The 18,699-nt window shown below is 42.5% G+C and overlaps 1 protein-coding gene across 1 annotated transcript in view; it reads left to right on the top strand.

The window, feature by feature from the left end:
• The window catches only part of ext1b (exostosin glycosyltransferase 1b), a 144,665-nt gene that overhangs the window by 114,227 nt on the left and 11,739 nt on the right, over positions 1-18,699 (top strand). The window contains exons 5-7 of the mRNA XM_015973459.3: positions 1,759-1,891; positions 8,213-8,331; positions 13,253-13,348. Of these exons, the coding sequence (XP_015828945.3) occupies positions 1,759-1,891; positions 8,213-8,331; positions 13,253-13,348 (348 nt within the window). The remainder of the gene's footprint in view (positions 1-1,758; positions 1,892-8,212; positions 8,332-13,252; positions 13,349-18,699) is intronic.

Raw genomic sequence — 18,699 nt, 5'->3', positions numbered from 1 at the left:
ATTGGTTGATTGTGGCTGTTCTGAGCTGAGATTGAGTCGTTCATCATGTGCGACTGAGGGCTGCCGACGGGGAAGGAGCCGCAGCCAAGCGAGCAAAATTGCCCGTCATAAGGTGTAAAGGGCTGCGGGGTTTGAAGGTGGCGGGCAGCGTTTTTATAGAGAAGTCAGTGGGTTCGGAGTTAATCTGTTTTTCTGAGGCAAACGGTGATCGACCGCCCTCGGGGATGGAGCTCGGAAAAGTAAAAGAAACTTACAGTGTTGTTGTTTTTCCTCACATCACTTCCTGTCTGTGATAAATTTTTCTTTAGTGGTGTCGGTGTTATTGCAGCCAGCCCCCCTCCAGCTGTATCATGAGCCGTTAACAGTCTGAACAGCCATCAACAAGCCCACTGTGTTATAGATCTCCTCTTGGAGTTACCAAGCCACCAGCCAGCACCTCCTGAGTCAACAGCAGCTATAAAACACGCCTGCAAACCTGTGTCTGTTTTACTGACGCAATTTAGCATGGCTCAAGGGCACAGCGGCGATATCTCTCCCCTCTGCTTGGCCGTTCAGCAGACGGTGAGGTGCAGCTGAGGAAAACGGCGTCCATTCTCACGTCTGCCCGTTTGACTGACTGCTCTATTTGGGCCCAGAAAGGATTGCGGCGAGTCTGACAGACTGATGCTCAGATACAGCTGATTACTTCACCTCTAGCCCCCCCGTGGCTTCTGTCTGTGTGACTGACTGCTGCAGGAGCGTTTGGCTTTCTGATCCGACCTCGTCTGCTTCGTTTTTGAGGGAAATATCACAGAAAAACACGCTTTTCTTTGAGCTTCGCTTTGTGCAGCAGCTTCACTCAATCGATATTTGAGGTGAGACAAAACAAACGTCCTCACCTGTAGACTTTACATCACCAGATGGCTCTTTAGTGGCGTCCTAGATCGAAAGAAGGTTACTGGTGACGTTCATTTTCACTTCTGATGATCTGCTACTTCCTTTTTGTGTGAAAACGAATTTCTCAGTAACTTTTTGTTTTTATAGACGTGATCACACGGCTCATTGGTCGAATCCTTACTGTTTCATCCTCTGTAATCTGGGCAGCCAACGATCCTCTTTTATTCACACATAATTCAGATTTTTATGAGTTCTCTGCGACCACACTAAAGTGGATTATGAGGCAGTTTTGTGTTGCTTTTTAGTCTTTTTTAGTAACTGATGGCGAATGAAAAGGTCATTTTAGAAAACTAAAGAGATGAAACTCAAATAATTAATATGAGGATTTTTTTCAGTGGCTGAAAGTAAAAGGCCTTTATTTGAAGCTGGAAAGAACTCTTAGTCCTGTCCTTTGACGTTTCCAATCATTCAGTAAGTTTATGAAATATTAGCCTTGATTTGCCTTTTGAATTAGGTCAAATACAAAAGTTCGTCAGTAATTTAAGGTTGTTTTCACAAACTTTTTAAAGTACTGATCAGTTTTTACCTGAAGAATTGCATTTATTCTTCAACAGACATCAGATGTGGTAATAAAAACCCAGTATTAGTGGATGGACTCAGATTTTTGCTTCAGAATCTCTAGAAATGGACACAGTCATGTATGTAAAAGTGTGACCATCACTGCTGTCTGTCCCTCAGATCTTCTCTTTTTTATGTCCAAAATAATTACAGAGTTGTTTTTTACTTAAATAAACAAACATCTCTTCTAACCTGCTAATCATTAATTAACTTAATTTTCTGTTAAGCACTGAACCCGGTGTGGTACTGGTCTTCTTTCTGCAGATCATCCAGGACCGAGTGCTGGAGCACGGCTCCAGGAGCAGCCTGATGTGGAACAGTCACCCTGGGGGTCTGTTTGCTTTGCCGCAGTACTCTGGATACCTGGGAGACTTCCCCTTCTACTACGCTACGCTGGGTCAGTAACACACAATCCAACAGGGCTCTGTCCCAATGCTCACACTTCCACCCTTGTGCCTCTCAGTTGTGCATTCCTGTCCATGGGTGCGAGTGCGTAGTGTCCCAGTTCTCAAGTGTGAACTTGGGCCACGCCCCTTTTTTTAACCCTTGATCTACACTGATGCAACATTACACGTAATCTATTGCTGCATTAGAATTTTTAAAAGGGCAGAGAAATGGCTCAAGTGCCCTTTCTGAAAATATGTATTTTCAAATATAATTGAAATATTGAGTATTTTATTATTGTGTACATATTTCATCACAATAAAATATTTCTCTGTTAGAAAGATGCATTACATGTTTGTTGACAAATATTGTTATATGATAACTGCTGGTGTGTATTTTAATTTAATCCCTTATTTTAAATTCTTTCATTTTTAAAACCATTTCAACCAGCATGTTAGCACAGCACTGACCAGCATCCCCATTTAGAAAGTTGCAGTCGATGATGCAAGGCTCACTGCCTCAATTCTGCTGTTGTTTGGACACTTGTTTACTCTTCATGCACTTTCCCCAAGTGCACTCCGTAGTGCAGGTATTGGGACAGGGCCTTAGAGTTAGAAGACATTTGTTTTCACACCTATCACTAAGAAGTTCTGTTTAGACATTTGGTAGGGCATGTTTCTGCTCCTAAAAACAAAAATGTTGTGGGGATAATTGAATAAAAAGTCAAATATTATTGATTTTATTGCCTCAAATGACAAAAAATTGCAAAAAGTAATGAGAGAATATTTATGTCTTCGATGGATCCGTTGGGTTGTGGTGTTCCACGAGGAATCATCCTTGGCTCTTTCTTTTTATAGGCTTCCTTCTTGTGCAGCTTTTTCAAAGTCACCGTATACGCTAACGAGTGCTTTCACAAGCCGCTCAACTGTCAGAGCCCTAGAGCCTTGTTTTATTTGTGATCTGGCAGGAAATACGATAAATACATCAAACTAATTGGACTTTGTGAAAGCATCATATCTCTGTGTGACTTTAAGAGCAAACTTGCATTTGCACAAGCACTGTCTAGTTTTGTCCCAACATGGACAGAAACTCATACATCACTTTTGTGCAGCATGAACTCATCCCTAAAGGTCAGTTGCAGTTTTGTTGATGAGTTTCTCTTTGCCCTTCACTCCAGTTTTATCACAGTCTTTGTCTAAGATGTCAGTTTTCTTAGATTTCCATCAGGAAGGGGTTGTGGTTAATGCCATCTGCAGGAAAAAGGGCCTTCACCCTGATCTAGTGCCCTCTCCAGTGGCTGTCTAGCAGCAAGTGGAGTGGACGAATGGGCCCATGACGGATGTTTGTATTAGTCCTGCTGACCCACCACCACGTCTATCATAGGTTCTAAGTCGGCATTGCTACTGCTGTGTTGACGGCGAGGTCAAATTCCTCTTGCTACGGTTCAGCAGCATCGCTCCTCCTACCGCCCGCCGTCCTACCCGACCCAGGAGTCGCTCCTTTCTTCACTTCATCACTCCATCATCATCTAGCCCTGCCAAGCTACTAGAGCTGAGGAAAATAATCAAATCGATGCATTGGGATGCGGACATAAACAATTCTGCATTGTAGAAGAGCACGCCATAATCTATTAGAGTGGAATGTAGAGTGGAGAGCGAAATAGAAGGTAGAAGTTCTTGTTCCACTTTATTCTTTTGTTTCATGATGATAAATTGATGTTAAATTCTGTTTAAAAAAACTGGGAAGAAGCTTTGGTCCATTTTAGGTTACAGGAGATCTTGTCTGTTATCTGCTCCTCCAGAGACATCAAGGACATGAGGGTCACATGGTGAGGGTTACACAGGACAGGCTAGTGGAAAGGTTTGTAGTTAGCTGGTTAGTGAAAGAGATCCATCAGCTGGGTAATTTAATCCTAATCCAGCCCACAGCCTTCTGCTGGTGTTATTATCAGAAAGAATAAAACACACATCTTAAATATGATTGGAAGTGTAGAATTTGTTTTTTGTTTTATTATTTTCTGCATCAAACAGAACTTGATTCATTCTCCAACATTTCAGAAATGAACCACTGGGTTCAAATGAAATAACAAACTAAGTCAAACATTTCATTTGGTGTTATTTCTGACACCCTTCAACTGTGGCATAAATATTTGACTCTAAAGATTCTCAGAGACATTAAACACTCATATATGAACCCATTATGTATTTTATTATTACATTATGTGCCCTGTAGGTTTTCAGTACTTTTTTAGATTTTGTGAGTTTTTGCAAAGCGTGTTTTTCTCAGCCTGAGGCGTGGTGTTGAACGAGGAAACAGATGTTTTACTTTGTTAAATCTTCTTAAATGTTTAAAATGTTTTGTCCTAACCTGTTGTGAATTGAGAGCTTTTGAGGCATGGCAGGTTGTGTCAATTACGTTTTTGATGAATAAATAAATATATATATATATATATATATATATATATATATATATATATATATATATATATATATATATATATATATATAAAGCAATTATCTGACATCTTCTATTTATCGATGAAAACAAATCAATATGAAATAATCATGATGCATCAGGATATCGAATCAAATTGAATCGTTGACCCAATAATCGTAATCGAATCGGAAGACAAGTGAAGATTCACACCCCTAAAAGCCACCACAAACACTCACTCATACATACACACACACACACACAGACAGCAGCAGAATGAAGTCAGCTGATTGAGCACCCGGCCGTTACTGCAGATATGAAAATGGATGGACACGATGACAGCCTTGGATTACAACAGCGGCGACTGTATTTGTTTGTCAACGAGAAAGCGATTAAATACGGATGAGCTTTTAGGAGACGGAGTGGCTCATCACTGATGGCCAAAGGAGGAAAATCAAAGGCAGATCATTTGTTTAAGTGACATTTCTTGCCATTTCTCCAGGAGTGAATAATAAGAAACAATCTCTCTCATTATACACTTCCGCTTCCGGTCAGTAACAAGATGGCACCTGTGCTTGGCTTAGCCGCAGTCACCGGCCACTTTTTCAAACTTCTCTCCACTAACCTCCTCTTTTCCACCTTGCTCCTGTCTGCGATCCTCTTCAGTATTGTCCCTGCTACCATCTCCTATGATCGCCAGACTCTTTTGTCCTTACGTTCGTTCACGATCGCCCAAGATGCACCGAGGACGTACCTCCCTGTTTGTTTATCTGAGTGGCGCACTGGCCCGGAGCCAAACCATGATTCCAACCAGGGCGCCTCCAGCGATGTTTATCCGGTCCCGGGAAAACGTCGGAGGAAAAGAGGTAAACGAGCAGGAATCCAAGTGAGAATAAGACTTCTCTTAAAGAGTGGTTTATCTAGTAAACATCAGCGCGATCTTCTAGCTTCTTGTCCTTTGTTTGGCGACTTGAGCGCCACTTCCGCATTCCCACCAGGCCGCGTTGCGGCGCGGTTTCTTCGTCCCAAGTTTTTTAAGGTCAGTTTATCCTAAACAAGCGCGTGTACACACACAGGTGCTCACATGGTGCTCTCATAAGTATGGACTTGGGCACGTTCAACACAGGTCTTAAGGCTATGGTGGGCACTTAATGCACTGTGATTTATTATCGTGTGATTGTTCAGTTAAACAAGGTTGATTATATATTTCTTCATCAAGTTGACGCAGTGATAGCTTGATCTTGTTGTATTGTTGTTGTGTCCCTTTTTTTTTTTTGGTTTTGGTTTTTTTGGGGGAGGTCAGTTTATCCTCATTCCTCAGTGGTTTCTCCTCCTGTTCCCTCCATAAGTGGTTTTTATAAAGACTGTGGATCTAACCCTGCTAATTTACGTCCACTAACTCCAGCTGTTTCTGTAGTTTCTGATTCCTCCACCTCACTCAGCGTGGCTCTATTAAATACCCGCTCTGTTAACAATAAGTCCTTCCTGCTCAATGATCTAATTCTCTCTAAAAACCTGAATTTTCTGTTTCTGACTGAAGTTTAGCAGCAAACATCTGATTATTCTGGTCTGATTGAACTTTGCCCGAGTGGTTACTCTTTTCTTAGCCAGCCCCGGGGTTCTGGTCGAGGTGGAGGCCTAGCTGTTGTTTTCACAGACCATCTTCCATGTAGCTCTACAACCTCTGGTCACTTTGCTTCCTTTGAACTGCAGCTGATTAAAGTCGGGCGTAAGGACCCGTTCTACTGTGCTGTGGTTTATCGTCCACCTGGTCCAAACAGTTCTTTCCTTCAGGAGTTTGGCGACTTTCTATTCTCCACTGTGAAGCTGTCCAGACTGGTGATTGTGGGTGACTTTAACCACGTTGATGATCCCTCTGATCACTTTGCCATGAATTTCTCCAGCCTTATGGACTCCTTCAGCTTTACCCATCATGTTTCTGGCCCCACACACACCAGGGGACACACTTTGGGCCTTGTTTTTACCCTGGGTCTAAATGCTGACAGTGTTTGTCCTGAGGACGTTTATATTTCAGATCACCATTGCTTTTTCTTTACCTTGTCAGTATCTGCATCCCCACCTCCTGCTCGCTGTATGGTTAGTTCTCGTTTTCTTAATGAGAGCACAGATAGCAATTTTTCCGCTGCTTTTGATCCACCCTGTTCTTCTGATAACGACCCAGATTCCTTAACTTCTCAGTTTAACGAGCACTGCCTCTCCATTCTGGACAACATCTGTTCTGTCAGAACCAGATCAGTTCCTGCAGTGAACCCTACACCCTGGTTTACTGACAGCCTTCGCAGCCTAAAGTGCCAATGCAGAAAAATTGAGCGTTTGTGGAAGAAAACCCATCTCCACGTCCATCTGCTGCACCTAAAGGACCTTCTGACATCCTTTAACTCTGCAGTCAGAAAAGATATTTTCTTTTTCTTCTTAATCATTAAACAAATAAAGGCAAATCCTGGTGTCGCCGTTTTTAGATGTTTCTGTGCTCCAACACACCAGATTCAGCATTTAAATCTCCTCCTCTTCATGTCCACAAGTAGAAAAACATTTAAAATATGTTGTACGGTGGCCAAGAGGTTACAAAATAAGTCTACGGAGTCCCTAAAGGGACATCTGAGACAAAAAAGCAGGAGAAAAATCCTCTGGGGTGTTTTGTGTGTGTTAAACAAACATGTGTATGCCATAATAATCCTCTCAGTGGCTGAACATTTCATATCATAATTATAACATATTTTTACTACAAAAATAACCCTTTAAAGCAGCGTTTCTCAACCCCAGTCCTCGGTGCACCCCACCCCCGTCCCGCATGTTTTCCATGTGTCTGCTACAGCACACCTTGTTCAATATATTTGCATTGCCTCATAAGGATTACATCAAGTGCTGCAGAAGCCTGTTAATCACTCATGCATTTAAGTCGGGGGTGTGGCAGCAGAGAAACGATGCTGTTGGAAGTGGCAACATAGAAAACATGCAGGACGGGGGGAGCTGAGGACCAGGGTTGAGAAACACTGTTCTAGAATAATTTCATTTTCTCCAAAGATGTGCTGGAAGTAGAAATCTGTTCATTGTCACAAACTATTGGTTTTGAAATAAGAGAAATAAATTCTCCATGTTTTAACGTTCCAGTTGAACTTCATGCCAAAAGTAGGAGTGTGTTTTTGTCTCAAAGCCGCCCGGAGTGTTGCTGCAGACTCTCAGAAAGTGAGCAGTGCTCATGCAGGAAGATGAAAGCCACTGAGCATCATGTGCCCAAGGCAGAAAACAGCCTCCAACATTTAGTGAGCCACCTGACAATAACTCTGCAGGTTCTGCTCAGGGTTTCATCAAAGTGTGTGTCACTTACACATTTGCATCCTCAGAGCTTAAAAAGTCCGCAGAGTCCATACTTTTTTTTTTTCATTACCATTCACAAAGCTACAGCAGTTTACAAAGTTAGAGCTGCATATATTTGTCTTCGTAGGAATTGTGTCAGAAAGAAAAGTCGTCTAGCGTTATCTCCTCCCCGCCACGCTTTGCTGGTTGGGGTTAGATTAGATTTAAATTAGAAGAAGTCGGATGTCCTCTGTGATCCATTTTGCTCAATATCTTATTTCTTCTTCCTTATTTTCAGCTTCGATTACTTTGTTCCAACATGGAGTCGGGCTGAGTTTAGAGCCAGCAGTTGGCTGTCTGTTTATCAGGTTGCAGAAACAGCTGCGAATGAAATATTCAGTGATAAAGAGGTTGGGCATTTTCATAACGCATTAACATTGTTGAATTTTTCAAGGCTGTTTGGAGGAATGTTCATCGCTGCCAGTGAAATAATCTATATTTTTACCAGCTGCTGGTCTCATTTGTGGGGTCATATTTCACCAAATGAGGCTGCTCTAAGATCACTTCTGGTTTTGTGTTTCAGGTATTAAACTGCACCCGAAGTTCACTGCCGTCATCCACGCCGTGTCCCCCCTGGTGTCCCAGTCCCAGCCCATCCTCAAGCTGCTGGTGGCTGTGGCCAAGTCCCAGTACTGTGCTCAGGTAAAGGGCTCGTCTTCCTGCTGCCGTCCACCTCGTGACTCCTGAAGTCCCCCTGCGCTATGTGGCGCTCACGCTCGTCTCACAATCACATTTTCCAACCAGAGCAACAACAGAGCTCATCCTGGGTTTGTGTGTGTTGTGAATTAACTCTGGAGGATTGAATTAGAGCAGCAGTTTGTAGCTGTGGTACATCTGTCTCCATGGCAGCCGAAGCCCCTGCAGCACAGCTGGAGATGGCATGTATTGATTCCCCTGCTTGCTCCTTACTAAAGCGGGAAATGAAATGGAATTCACTCCCAGATGGTGTGTGTGTGTGTGTGTGTGTGTGTGTGTGTGTGTGTGTGTGTGTGTGTGTGTGTGTGTGTGTGTGTGTGTGTGTGTGTGTGTGTGTGTGTGTGTGTGTGTGTGTGTGTGTGTGTGTGTGTGTGTGTGTGTGTGTGTGTGTGTGTGTGTGTGTGTGTGTGCGTGCGTGCGTGCCAACACACAGGCATTGTGAGAGAGTAAAGTTCACTTTTGTGAGCAGAGGATATATCTTCCACAACTACGCATGAATTTAATTTCTTTTATAGTTTTCACACTCCAACGTTAGAATTGTTTATTTTTAAAAAGTACCATGAGTCAGTAAAATATATTTTCAAAAATAAATGACAATGTAGTTAAAAATACATTTAGACTCCAAGCCATATTTAAACCAAATGAACCCACGCAGATACAGTAAAGGGTTTAGCATTTAATTAGAGTAACTTTGCTCAGTGAGGAGATTCTGTTCTGGAGAGAATACACTCTGGATCTGCTGCAAACTTGCAAAATCCATCATAAATATTTTATCTCATGGGAAGCAGGAGATTTAAGTTAGAAACTGTGTGAAAGAGTTGCAGTAAACTGGTTCTTCAACCTATCCAGTTACCAAAGATCAATCCTAAAAATCTATTCCTTAAATCCCAAAAGCCACTACATCACTACACTAACCACAACCTATGTTTATCTTTAGAGGTCAAGGCTCCAAATATAGTTTCAAACCCCAGACATGATTTGAAACTACCCTGCTTGTTGGGAAAAACCTCTTATCTCTCATAATCCTAAAAACCAATCAGCTGAATCTCTTTAATATAAGACCGCAATCCATCAACCAACCAATCGAATACTCCCCAAACTACTGATGGGAACTATTCTCCAAACTCTGTTAGTGACCCTGATGACCCTACCTTGTGCCCTTTCTAAAACCAAGTCCTAACCAATTAACAATGACCGTAAGGACCAGTCCTCTGATTATCACTACAACTAATGATTATCAACCGCCCTCATTTATAATCATAGATCTAACTAGGGCTGCAGCTATCGAATAGTTTTGTAATCGAGTACTCTATCGAATCTTTAATCGATTAATCGAGTACTCTAATAAATTACTCTTTTGCGTTTTTAAACCATTATATCAAATAGCATGTTATAAAATATGAAAGACCTCTTGAAATGAGAAAGCAATTGCCAGTTATTCCTCAAGTTTTATTCAAAATTTGTTTTCAGAACTTCAGCACTTCAACTTTACTTCACAGTAAACCAATGCGAGCGGCTGCGGCCCAAACAGCACCAGAACCGCTCACGGTGCATGCACAAACATGGCTCGCCGGCTGTTTCCCTATTAACACACGTCCGTTTTAATTTCTACACTTTTTTTCTCACACAATAACAAGGATTGTCGAGAAAGCATGTTTGCCGCGGTTAAGTCAAATTACACTGATCACAAAACATTTATTTACTTTCTTTCGTTTTCCTCCGCCACTCTCATAAATACCCGTGTCCTCCTGCAGCAATCCCGAGGGACAACGGACATCAATAACAACACAGTAAAAAGTCCGACGTGCTGTAAAAACTGCTATTTTTAGCACATTTTAAGTCCGACGTGTTGCTACCAGATGTACGGTGTGAGCTGAAACTGAGTGCTACAAATGAAAAAGTCGCACAGTGTCCGCAGAATATATAGAAATACAGGCTAAAATGCATTATCTTGTAGAGGCTCCGAGTCCGCTTGCAGAAGAGACATTTACATGTGGATGTTTCCTGGTCAGGTTGCAGCTTGGAGGATGTGGTGTTGTGGTAGGCTAAATCCATTTTACAGTTTTTACACTGGACTACGTTTTCCGCCTTACGACGTGAAAAATGGTCCCACACCTTTGACATTTAATGTCTTTTTCGCACTCCACCGGGGTCTACGTTGTCCGCCATGGCTTAAGAGAAAGTTAAGTTACATTCGCTACTCGCGTGTGCATTCAGTGCAGTGTGTATGTGCGTCACTTATTTCGGTCCGGGTGAAACATGGCCACGGGCGATTGCAAAGCCATGAATTTATTAAACATGAATTAAACGAAGCCTCGAGGCAGAGAATTTGACTCGAGGATTTTTTGTACTCGAATTATTCGAGGTACTCAGGGAATCATTTCAGCCCTATATCTAACTCTCATAGACTGTCCTGACCCTCAGACCCAATCTCCCAACTTACATTTTCACCTAAAGTTTCTTTAACTTTATCAATCATCACATAAACTGCTGAGCACGTTTAAACCGAGTTTTAGTTTTAACCTTTGAGTCTCTGTGGATGACCATCTTTGCCTGATTTTATCATTTAAATTCTAAAAGCAACGAAGTGACATCAAACACCTTTGAATGAACCACAGCCATCAAATCCAACATCACCACGAGGAAACCTTTTTATACTTTTGTATGAAAACCGTTGAGTTGGTTAGAAATAAAAACCTTGGTGTTCAGCTGGTAAAACACCAAAGTCTGAGCTATTATCGACACACTTTGTGCAACACCTTCACTCATAACAGTGGGCTGAATGAGTGAACTCTACCTCACTATTATTTTTTACGGAGGGGCTTTTGTGTTTGCCTTCTTCAGGCTGTGCATGCAGAGTGGAGAGCCGGGTGCACAGCTGAGGTGTTTTCTTCCACTCCTAGAGGAGAAATGGAAGGTGTGGGCTGCTGTGCCATGAGCAGATGAGGGAAGGGTATAAATAAATGAATGGAGAGAAAGAACTCTGGGGGTGGAGAAGGCTAAATTGGACTCCACAAACCTTCTGAAGTGCAGTCTGACTCAGCGGACCTCCTGCTGTGCTTGCATGTGTGTTTGCATGCAGGCATGTTGATGGAAGTGTTTCTTCGTCCTTGTGTTGCACACCTTCACCGTTCTCCTTTGGTCATTGAAACAGAGCAAAACACGTGAACTAAACTCTCCATCAGCAGCATCAGAGGGTGGGGATCTGAAAGACTCCATCTGTCTGACTAATCAAGCTGCAGTCTGTAGGAGAGGATCAGCTCTCAGCTGCATGTGTGTGCAGACTGTGTAAAGCAGTTAAACCCACATTAGCTCCATGAAGGAGGTTTTATGTTGGATTCTCTCAGAATGGTGAGATGATTCTGGAATTTACCAAACAGCTGTAGATCATCTGTAAAGAATGCCAGTCACATATGCTGCATGCTAATGCCCAGCTGCTGTGGTCTCATGGGATCACCGTCCCACAGAATGGGTCAAACACGACCTAATAGCTCCCAGCGCATTCTTATCCAGTCAGGGAGCAGAAGCCCCCAGGGGAGCCGCTGCGTGTGACGTAGCTGAAGACTGAGTAAAGGGAGGTTTAGTCGATTGCTGCAGGGAGATTCTTGCCGTTCTTCTCCTTTGGGGACGCTCGAGCACAGCATCGGCCACCGCTCTGCTCACGGGAAACACGATGGGTTCATTTACAGACTTGCTCGAGGACAGTTCTGCAGGGCAGATGTTAGATGGTGCACTGAACGCTACAGGGAAGGAGGCTGCTGATACGGCCTGAACAGGTCGCTCTCCACCAAACACTGAGGTGGATTTTCACTAATCTTTATAATCACTAATCTTATGATTGGTGGGTCGCTGAGTGAAGTGTGTGTCAGGCCCGCAAAGTCTAAACATCACCTGCGTGAGTGTGTTGCCTATCATCATTTGTTGGACTGACGTATACCAGTTGAAAAAATTGTACACATCGCCCGACCTTACTGTCCGGTAGCTCGTAGGCAACGCAACTGAACCAGAACCTCAACTCCGACCGCGTTAGCAAGGCTGTTTCCTGAATGTCTCCAAACTCCTTCAAGGCTTCTCTATTTTCCTGCTTGCGTTGCACGGTCCTAATCTCACACACAGGAAACATCTGGAGTCCTTTCTCAATTTAGTTTTTGTGAGTCAGAAAGACGATGAACATAGTGAGACATCTTTGGGAGGGGTTGGAGAATAAATGGTGAATAATTGTAGTTATGTGATGCAAGACGGTAGCTCCTCTTGGACCAGCTATTAGGACATAAATCATTTAAAAGCACCGACTGCCGAGAGTTTCTCCAGCATGATGCGTTTCTAACAGCAGAAGGATTCTTTCATTTTGAAGAAACAAGGAAACAAATCGATGTTCCTCCCATGTAAACTCTGAGGACCATCGTGACCCGGATAGACACTCAGATGAAGAATAACATGACACTCAGGGTTAACAGAGCGCCGTTTCTCATCAGAATAACAAGCTGTGTGTTAGCTGGGTCAGGTACATTTGCTGTATGTACGTGATGATTGTGATTATTAATGAGATCTGATGCTGTAAGGTTGCTGATCTGATGTTTGAGTCTGAAAGCATGACCGTGTTCAGCGGCGTCCGACTGGATTGTCTCTGGCCTGAGGTGTAGACGCCATCACTCAGCGGTAATTGGATGGAGTTTATCTCTTTTCTTGGCCTTTTTGGTTCCTTAACATTGATTCGGTTTTATAATACGGTGACATTTTCTGGTCACGAGGAGCAGAAATGTCAACGTTCAGCAGCGAGGTGGGAAGTTGTTTACCCGCGGAGAAAAACGATGAGGCGATTAAAAGCAACAAAGGTGGACGTAACTCTTTATTTCTGCTGTTTCAGATCATCGTCCTGTGGAACTGTGACAAGCCTCTGCCTGCTAAACACCGCTGGCCCGCCACATCGGTGCCTGTCATCGTCATCGAGGGAGAAAATAAGGTAAGCCTCAACACACACACACACACACAGGCGCTGCCTCTCGTATAGCTCTAAGGTGTGATCCCTATCATTTCTAATTAAAACCGCTCATGATATTGTGAAATGGTAAACCTACTGTATCTTGACACATTTGTGTTCACTCTGAGAGTTAATGAGTTTCGATTAGTGCTGCTCCGATTCCATTAAAGAACAGTTTATGTGGTTTTAATTTAACCTCAGTAATGAGAATTTTATTCTCCACCTAAAAAGGAAGACTCACGGCAACTGCCTATTGTGTTTCACAAAGATAGGCGAGTTGATAAATGTAGACTTAAGATATTTCTTTAATTACAACCAAATTTCTAATAAATGGATCGCTTTATTCGTTTTTAGAGAAAAACAAAAATATCCTAAAACCAGCTGTTTTTATGCCTTTCCTGATGATTTGGATCCTATGCTGAGGTCTTCTCATGAGTTGTGGATGACTCTAAGCTACAAGAAAACCTCATTTTAACTCTGCATCTGTAATTACTGGCTTACATTGATCAGCTATGGCGGCCATATTGAATTGGATTGACTCCAAATGTGAATTAAGTGTATGTGAACATTTTGTGATTACTTTTTAAGAGTTTTGTTAAAGTCCATCCCCGTGGTTCAGGTAAAAACAAACATCAGCAGGTAAATAGTTAATTATGCTAACCGATCTGCTCGAGCTGCTAGCCCCGCGACCCGAACTCGGATAAGCGGGTGAAAACAGACGAACGACAACTTTTTATATATTTCATAAGTTTCCTTGTGAAATTATTTTGAGAAAAGAATTGCGACATACCTCAGAACATGTCTTATCATTGTTCAGCTGAACAATGTAAAAGTGTTATTTATTCATTTTGACCTCTGACCTTGGAATGGTTTTAATCCAAATGCTGATCAGAAGCCAATTTTATGAAATTAGAAACTCAGGATCAGTTAAATTAAAGTGTTTCTGCTTTTGTGGACGGAGGACTCCGCCCCCTCATGTAGGCGCTCAACTCCGCCTGCCAATCAGTGGAAGTGCTTTCCACATCAGTGTCAGTCAGCCGGCAGTTCGCTGGCTTTGTGGTTTTCCTCGCCCTGTGGCTCCGAGTGGTTTCTGTCAGTCAGAACGGGAGGCCTCACAATCTCGCTGTGTGTCCGCGAAGAGAGAGCTGTGTGTGTGTGTGTGTGTGTGTGTGTGTGTCAGACAGCCTGTGGTTTGTTGTGATGGCGGCGTTTTCCGTGTTTACTGCGGCGGGCCAGGCCGTGTTCCTCCTCCCCACAGAGGCAGAGCCAGGGAGAGCTTTTGCCCTTTTTCCAGCCACTTGACTCATGTATCGCTAATTGCAGCAGGTGTGCTGTTTCTTCATATTACTTATTATAATCTATCATAAATGACTTTACTCCTGCCAACCTCTGTGTATTGCGATTTACTCCTCCACTCCGGCCGGTCCTCCCGTCTCCTCTCCTCCTCCTCTTCCTCTGTCCCTTTCAAAGGAGGAAGAGATGAAGCGCTGGAGGCAGATTCCTGCTGTAAGAGCTCACATTCCTGGAGAGCAGCAGGACGCCCCGGGCTAATACGTCTCACTTCTAACGTTACAAACCTTCTGGGGGCTGCAGACATCAGCCTCTCATCCCTTCTTTGTCTCCCTCCTCTGTTTGTCTCGCTGTCACGTCCCTTTTTCTTCTCTGCCGTCTTCTTCTCATCTTCTCTGGTATTCTGGTGGAAAATGTTTAATTGAGGGTTTTTATTTCTTTTCTCAGTAACGATGTAGATAAAGTGAAACAAGCGGCCAGATCTTCTCGTGTTCTCACACCTCTGCTGCTGCAACCTGCAGGAATACGGCCGACACCCGAGGCCGTCGCCTCTGGAGTGTTTGGGGAAAGATAAGAAACTGACTTGTGTTGACCGGAGCAGCTGTTTAGATAAACCCTTGCAGGCACCGGGGGATTGGGCTGTGTAATAAAGTACCAGCAAGTTGATGTTAAATCGATGCTTTTGCATTGATTTCTGCTCCAAACTGAGCAGCAACTCACTTTATGACACTTTTAGACATCCAGAGAAAAGCTGCTGTAATTATTTCATGTGTTTTTTTAACAAGACTCATGAGTTTTACTGTTGTTTCTGTTTTGGATTGTAAACCAACTTAGAGATAAAAATCAGAGATAAAGAGAAAAGATTTTCATAATTTTCTAACAGAATTCCTATGACTTACTTTCTTAAGTTAAATTATTTTTAATGGTCGATATAAAACATGTTTATTAGGTTCTTTGCACTAAATCCATCTCACATTAAGTGATCTCAGTTTCAGCATCAAGAAAGTGAGCTGGCCACGCCCACCCTCGCTCAGGCAGCTATAAGCTTAGAAGCTCCAATTTCCAGAAGGGGCTTGGAGTAGAGCCGCTGGTCCCCCAGCATGGATCGATGGGTTTTTCACATTTGGAGTGTTTATAGACAATAGACCGGCATGGCAGCACAAAAAATAAGCATCTGTCACCTTTTGGGTGACCTTTGTGGTTTTTTTCTAGCTAAAAGAGGATAAAACAGAAAACAAACACATTCCACGGTGATTAGACCATCCCTCCTTACGCTTGTGTCTGGACCTTCATTTTTATGATTTAATCAGAAACAGTTGGGCTTTAAACTGTTTAACAGGTGGAACCGGGTGTTTTACTGAATTTGGTACACCACAGTGGGTTGATAAAGCAGTGCTGAGCTGTAGGGGCACAGGCGTGTGCTGTTGTTTCTCTGTTTGTTTGTTGCTGCCCGGAGTCGTAGGAGTGATTAAGACCTGTTGGGAGTGAGGTCACTTCTGCAGCGCAGCAGGCGGAGGACTGCAGGTGTTTACAGAGGAAGGAGGTCAGCGTGGAACACCAGAGGATGTAAATGTAATGGCTTTTCAGCGCAGGTGCTGTTCAGCAGAAATATGTTTTCTCTTAAGAGGCCTGACCTTAGAAGCTGTAATAACTAAATAAGCGGCTGTGTGTGTGCGTGCGTGCGTACACCAATCAGCTGTTTGTGTGGGAGGTTGTTTGACTTCCAGCATCTGGTTTGCTTCTCCATGTTTTCTCCTCGCGGCTCCAGACCAAAGACTTCCATCTAAGTATCCTGAAGATGTGGATCTGTGTGTCCACCCACCAGACCCGGACCTCTGCTTCCAGCAAATGCTCTGAGCCGCTCGTGTGTTTTTAGACCTTTGATTCTGTTCTGCAGGAGCAGAAGTTTGCGCCGCATGCATAACACCCAACGCGGGTCCCTGTTTGTGTTTTCATTGATTGTAAAAGAGAACGCAGCTCCTGCAGCTGTAATGGAAACTTGCTTCGGCGATACATCACAGTTAAAAATGACAGGGCGCAACCTGCAGTGAAGAGGAGGATATTTTCTTCGCTCTTTGTCTCTCTGAGCCGCTATTTGTTGTCGTCACGGCTTGTTGTCTCCCCCTGAATCCCGTGAATTTGTGAGGAATCATTAAAAATGCATCTGCTCGATACTTGGAGGAGAAACTGGGATTTATTTTAGAATTCATCTCCAGGTGAAGATCCCTTCAGAAGTGAATTTTGTCTTTAAGAAACAACAAGTTTGCTTTTAAAGACCAACTGAGTTTTATTTAGTTAGAACCAAACAAGTGCATCTTCATCTCAGATACTGTCGATGTTTGCAAGAACGAGCCGGGAATTGTAAATATTTTCACCTGACTATGCAGCTCTTCTAGCCGCTACGTAAACTCTGATAACATCTCCCAGACATCTGCTGGGTTTATGGTTCTACTTTAGATCTGATCAGAGCCTGCAGCAAAGTCCACGTTAGTGACCTCTCTGTCAGTCTGTGTCCTACATCACTTAGAAATGATGTCCGCAGACTCTACATCAGCTAATTTCTGAGTTTATAGCTTTAAGTTTATTAAAAGCTCGTGTCTGGGTGTTTGAGCATCAGTACCGGGTCCAGAAACTCGTCTATTCAGCTATAAATAAACTATTCTAGATGGTTTGATGTTTCAGTTAAAACTAGATTAGTAATATTAGATTTAATCTTTCTTGAGATTCTTTATCAAAATTAGTCTAGAAACATAATTTATGTAAAAGAACCAACTGCCCTGCAGGCCTTTTGTACTCGTCTCAGTTCATTCTCCAGAAACGCGAGACAGCGTGAGTTTTTGTGCAAAGTGGCAAATAAAATAAGAATAAAGTGTAAAAACACTGAAACGTAGCTGAGATATAAGGAGAATTTGTGCTATTGTTAGTTTCATCATAACCCCATTTTAAATAAAATGTATCCCACCGGTTTTATCCTACTTCAGCTGGATTCAGCTACAGATTTATCGTATTTGTTTTATATCTATTTGTTTGGGACATTTCTGCCAGATTTGATTTCTACAGAAAATGTATTTACAGTTGGCAGGGATATAAGGAAATAGAGATATTTTGTGTTATTGACTAAGCTTGGGTGGTGTTACGGTGTAGGGTTGTCACGGTATGAAAATTTAACCTCACGGTTATTGTGACCAAAATTATCACGGTTTTCGGTATTATCGCGGTATTTTTTAAACGGTGTTGCATATGTTCAGAAAGCATTGATAGTCCTGTTCTACACAAACTGAAATAGTTCTGAAAAGGTTTAACAGTGTTTATTAAACCTAGAATAACACAAAGCCTTAGAAAAAGTGCAACTTTTCACAAGTAAAGGAACAAATAGCTTATTTTTCTGGAACTTGTTACAGTAGTCAGTGCAGGTTTAAATTATACAAATCCAAACATTCAAAACATAAACAATATGTAAACAAATCAAAGAAACACCACTTGTTTTCTCATATACTTGTTTTCTTCATTATCAAAATGAAAATCTAAAACTCCAGTCCACACTTGACTTGAGCGCTGTACAAGTCAACCTTAAAAAAATATGTATTTAAAATAAATAGCCACTTTAAACAAATTACTAAAATAACTACTACACTATGTAATCAAATCCAAATGTTCAAGTATAAATGGCATTGAATAAGTAAACAAATCAATGACAAGGAACTAATTGTATATTTCTCTTCATCATCAACAAATGAGATGCTTCATCCAGCAACAGGGTGTCCGTGACACGGTTTAAATGCTGGCAGAGGACGCTGCGGCTGCAGTATATAGTGACTCGTTGCATTCTCCCTCAACCAAAAGTCCTCGCGTCATGCATTTAAGCTAAAATGCTAATGTTAACTTACCTTGCACTGGCTGTAGAGACGTGTGTGATGGTCACGCAGATGTGCCATTAGATTCGAAGTGTTGCTGCCTTTTGCAGACACTTGTTTCCTGCACGTTCTGCAAACGGGATAGCCGTCTTCTATTAACTGTCCCTCAGCGTTTTTCAGAAATCCAAA

The sequence above is a fragment of the Nothobranchius furzeri genome, chromosome 19 (assembly GCF_043380555.1).
Source record: "Nothobranchius furzeri strain GRZ-AD chromosome 19, NfurGRZ-RIMD1, whole genome shotgun sequence".
NCBI classification, from domain to species: Eukaryota; Metazoa; Chordata; class Actinopteri; order Cyprinodontiformes; family Nothobranchiidae; genus Nothobranchius; species Nothobranchius furzeri.
This window is presented reverse-complemented; position numbering and strand designations above follow the sequence as displayed.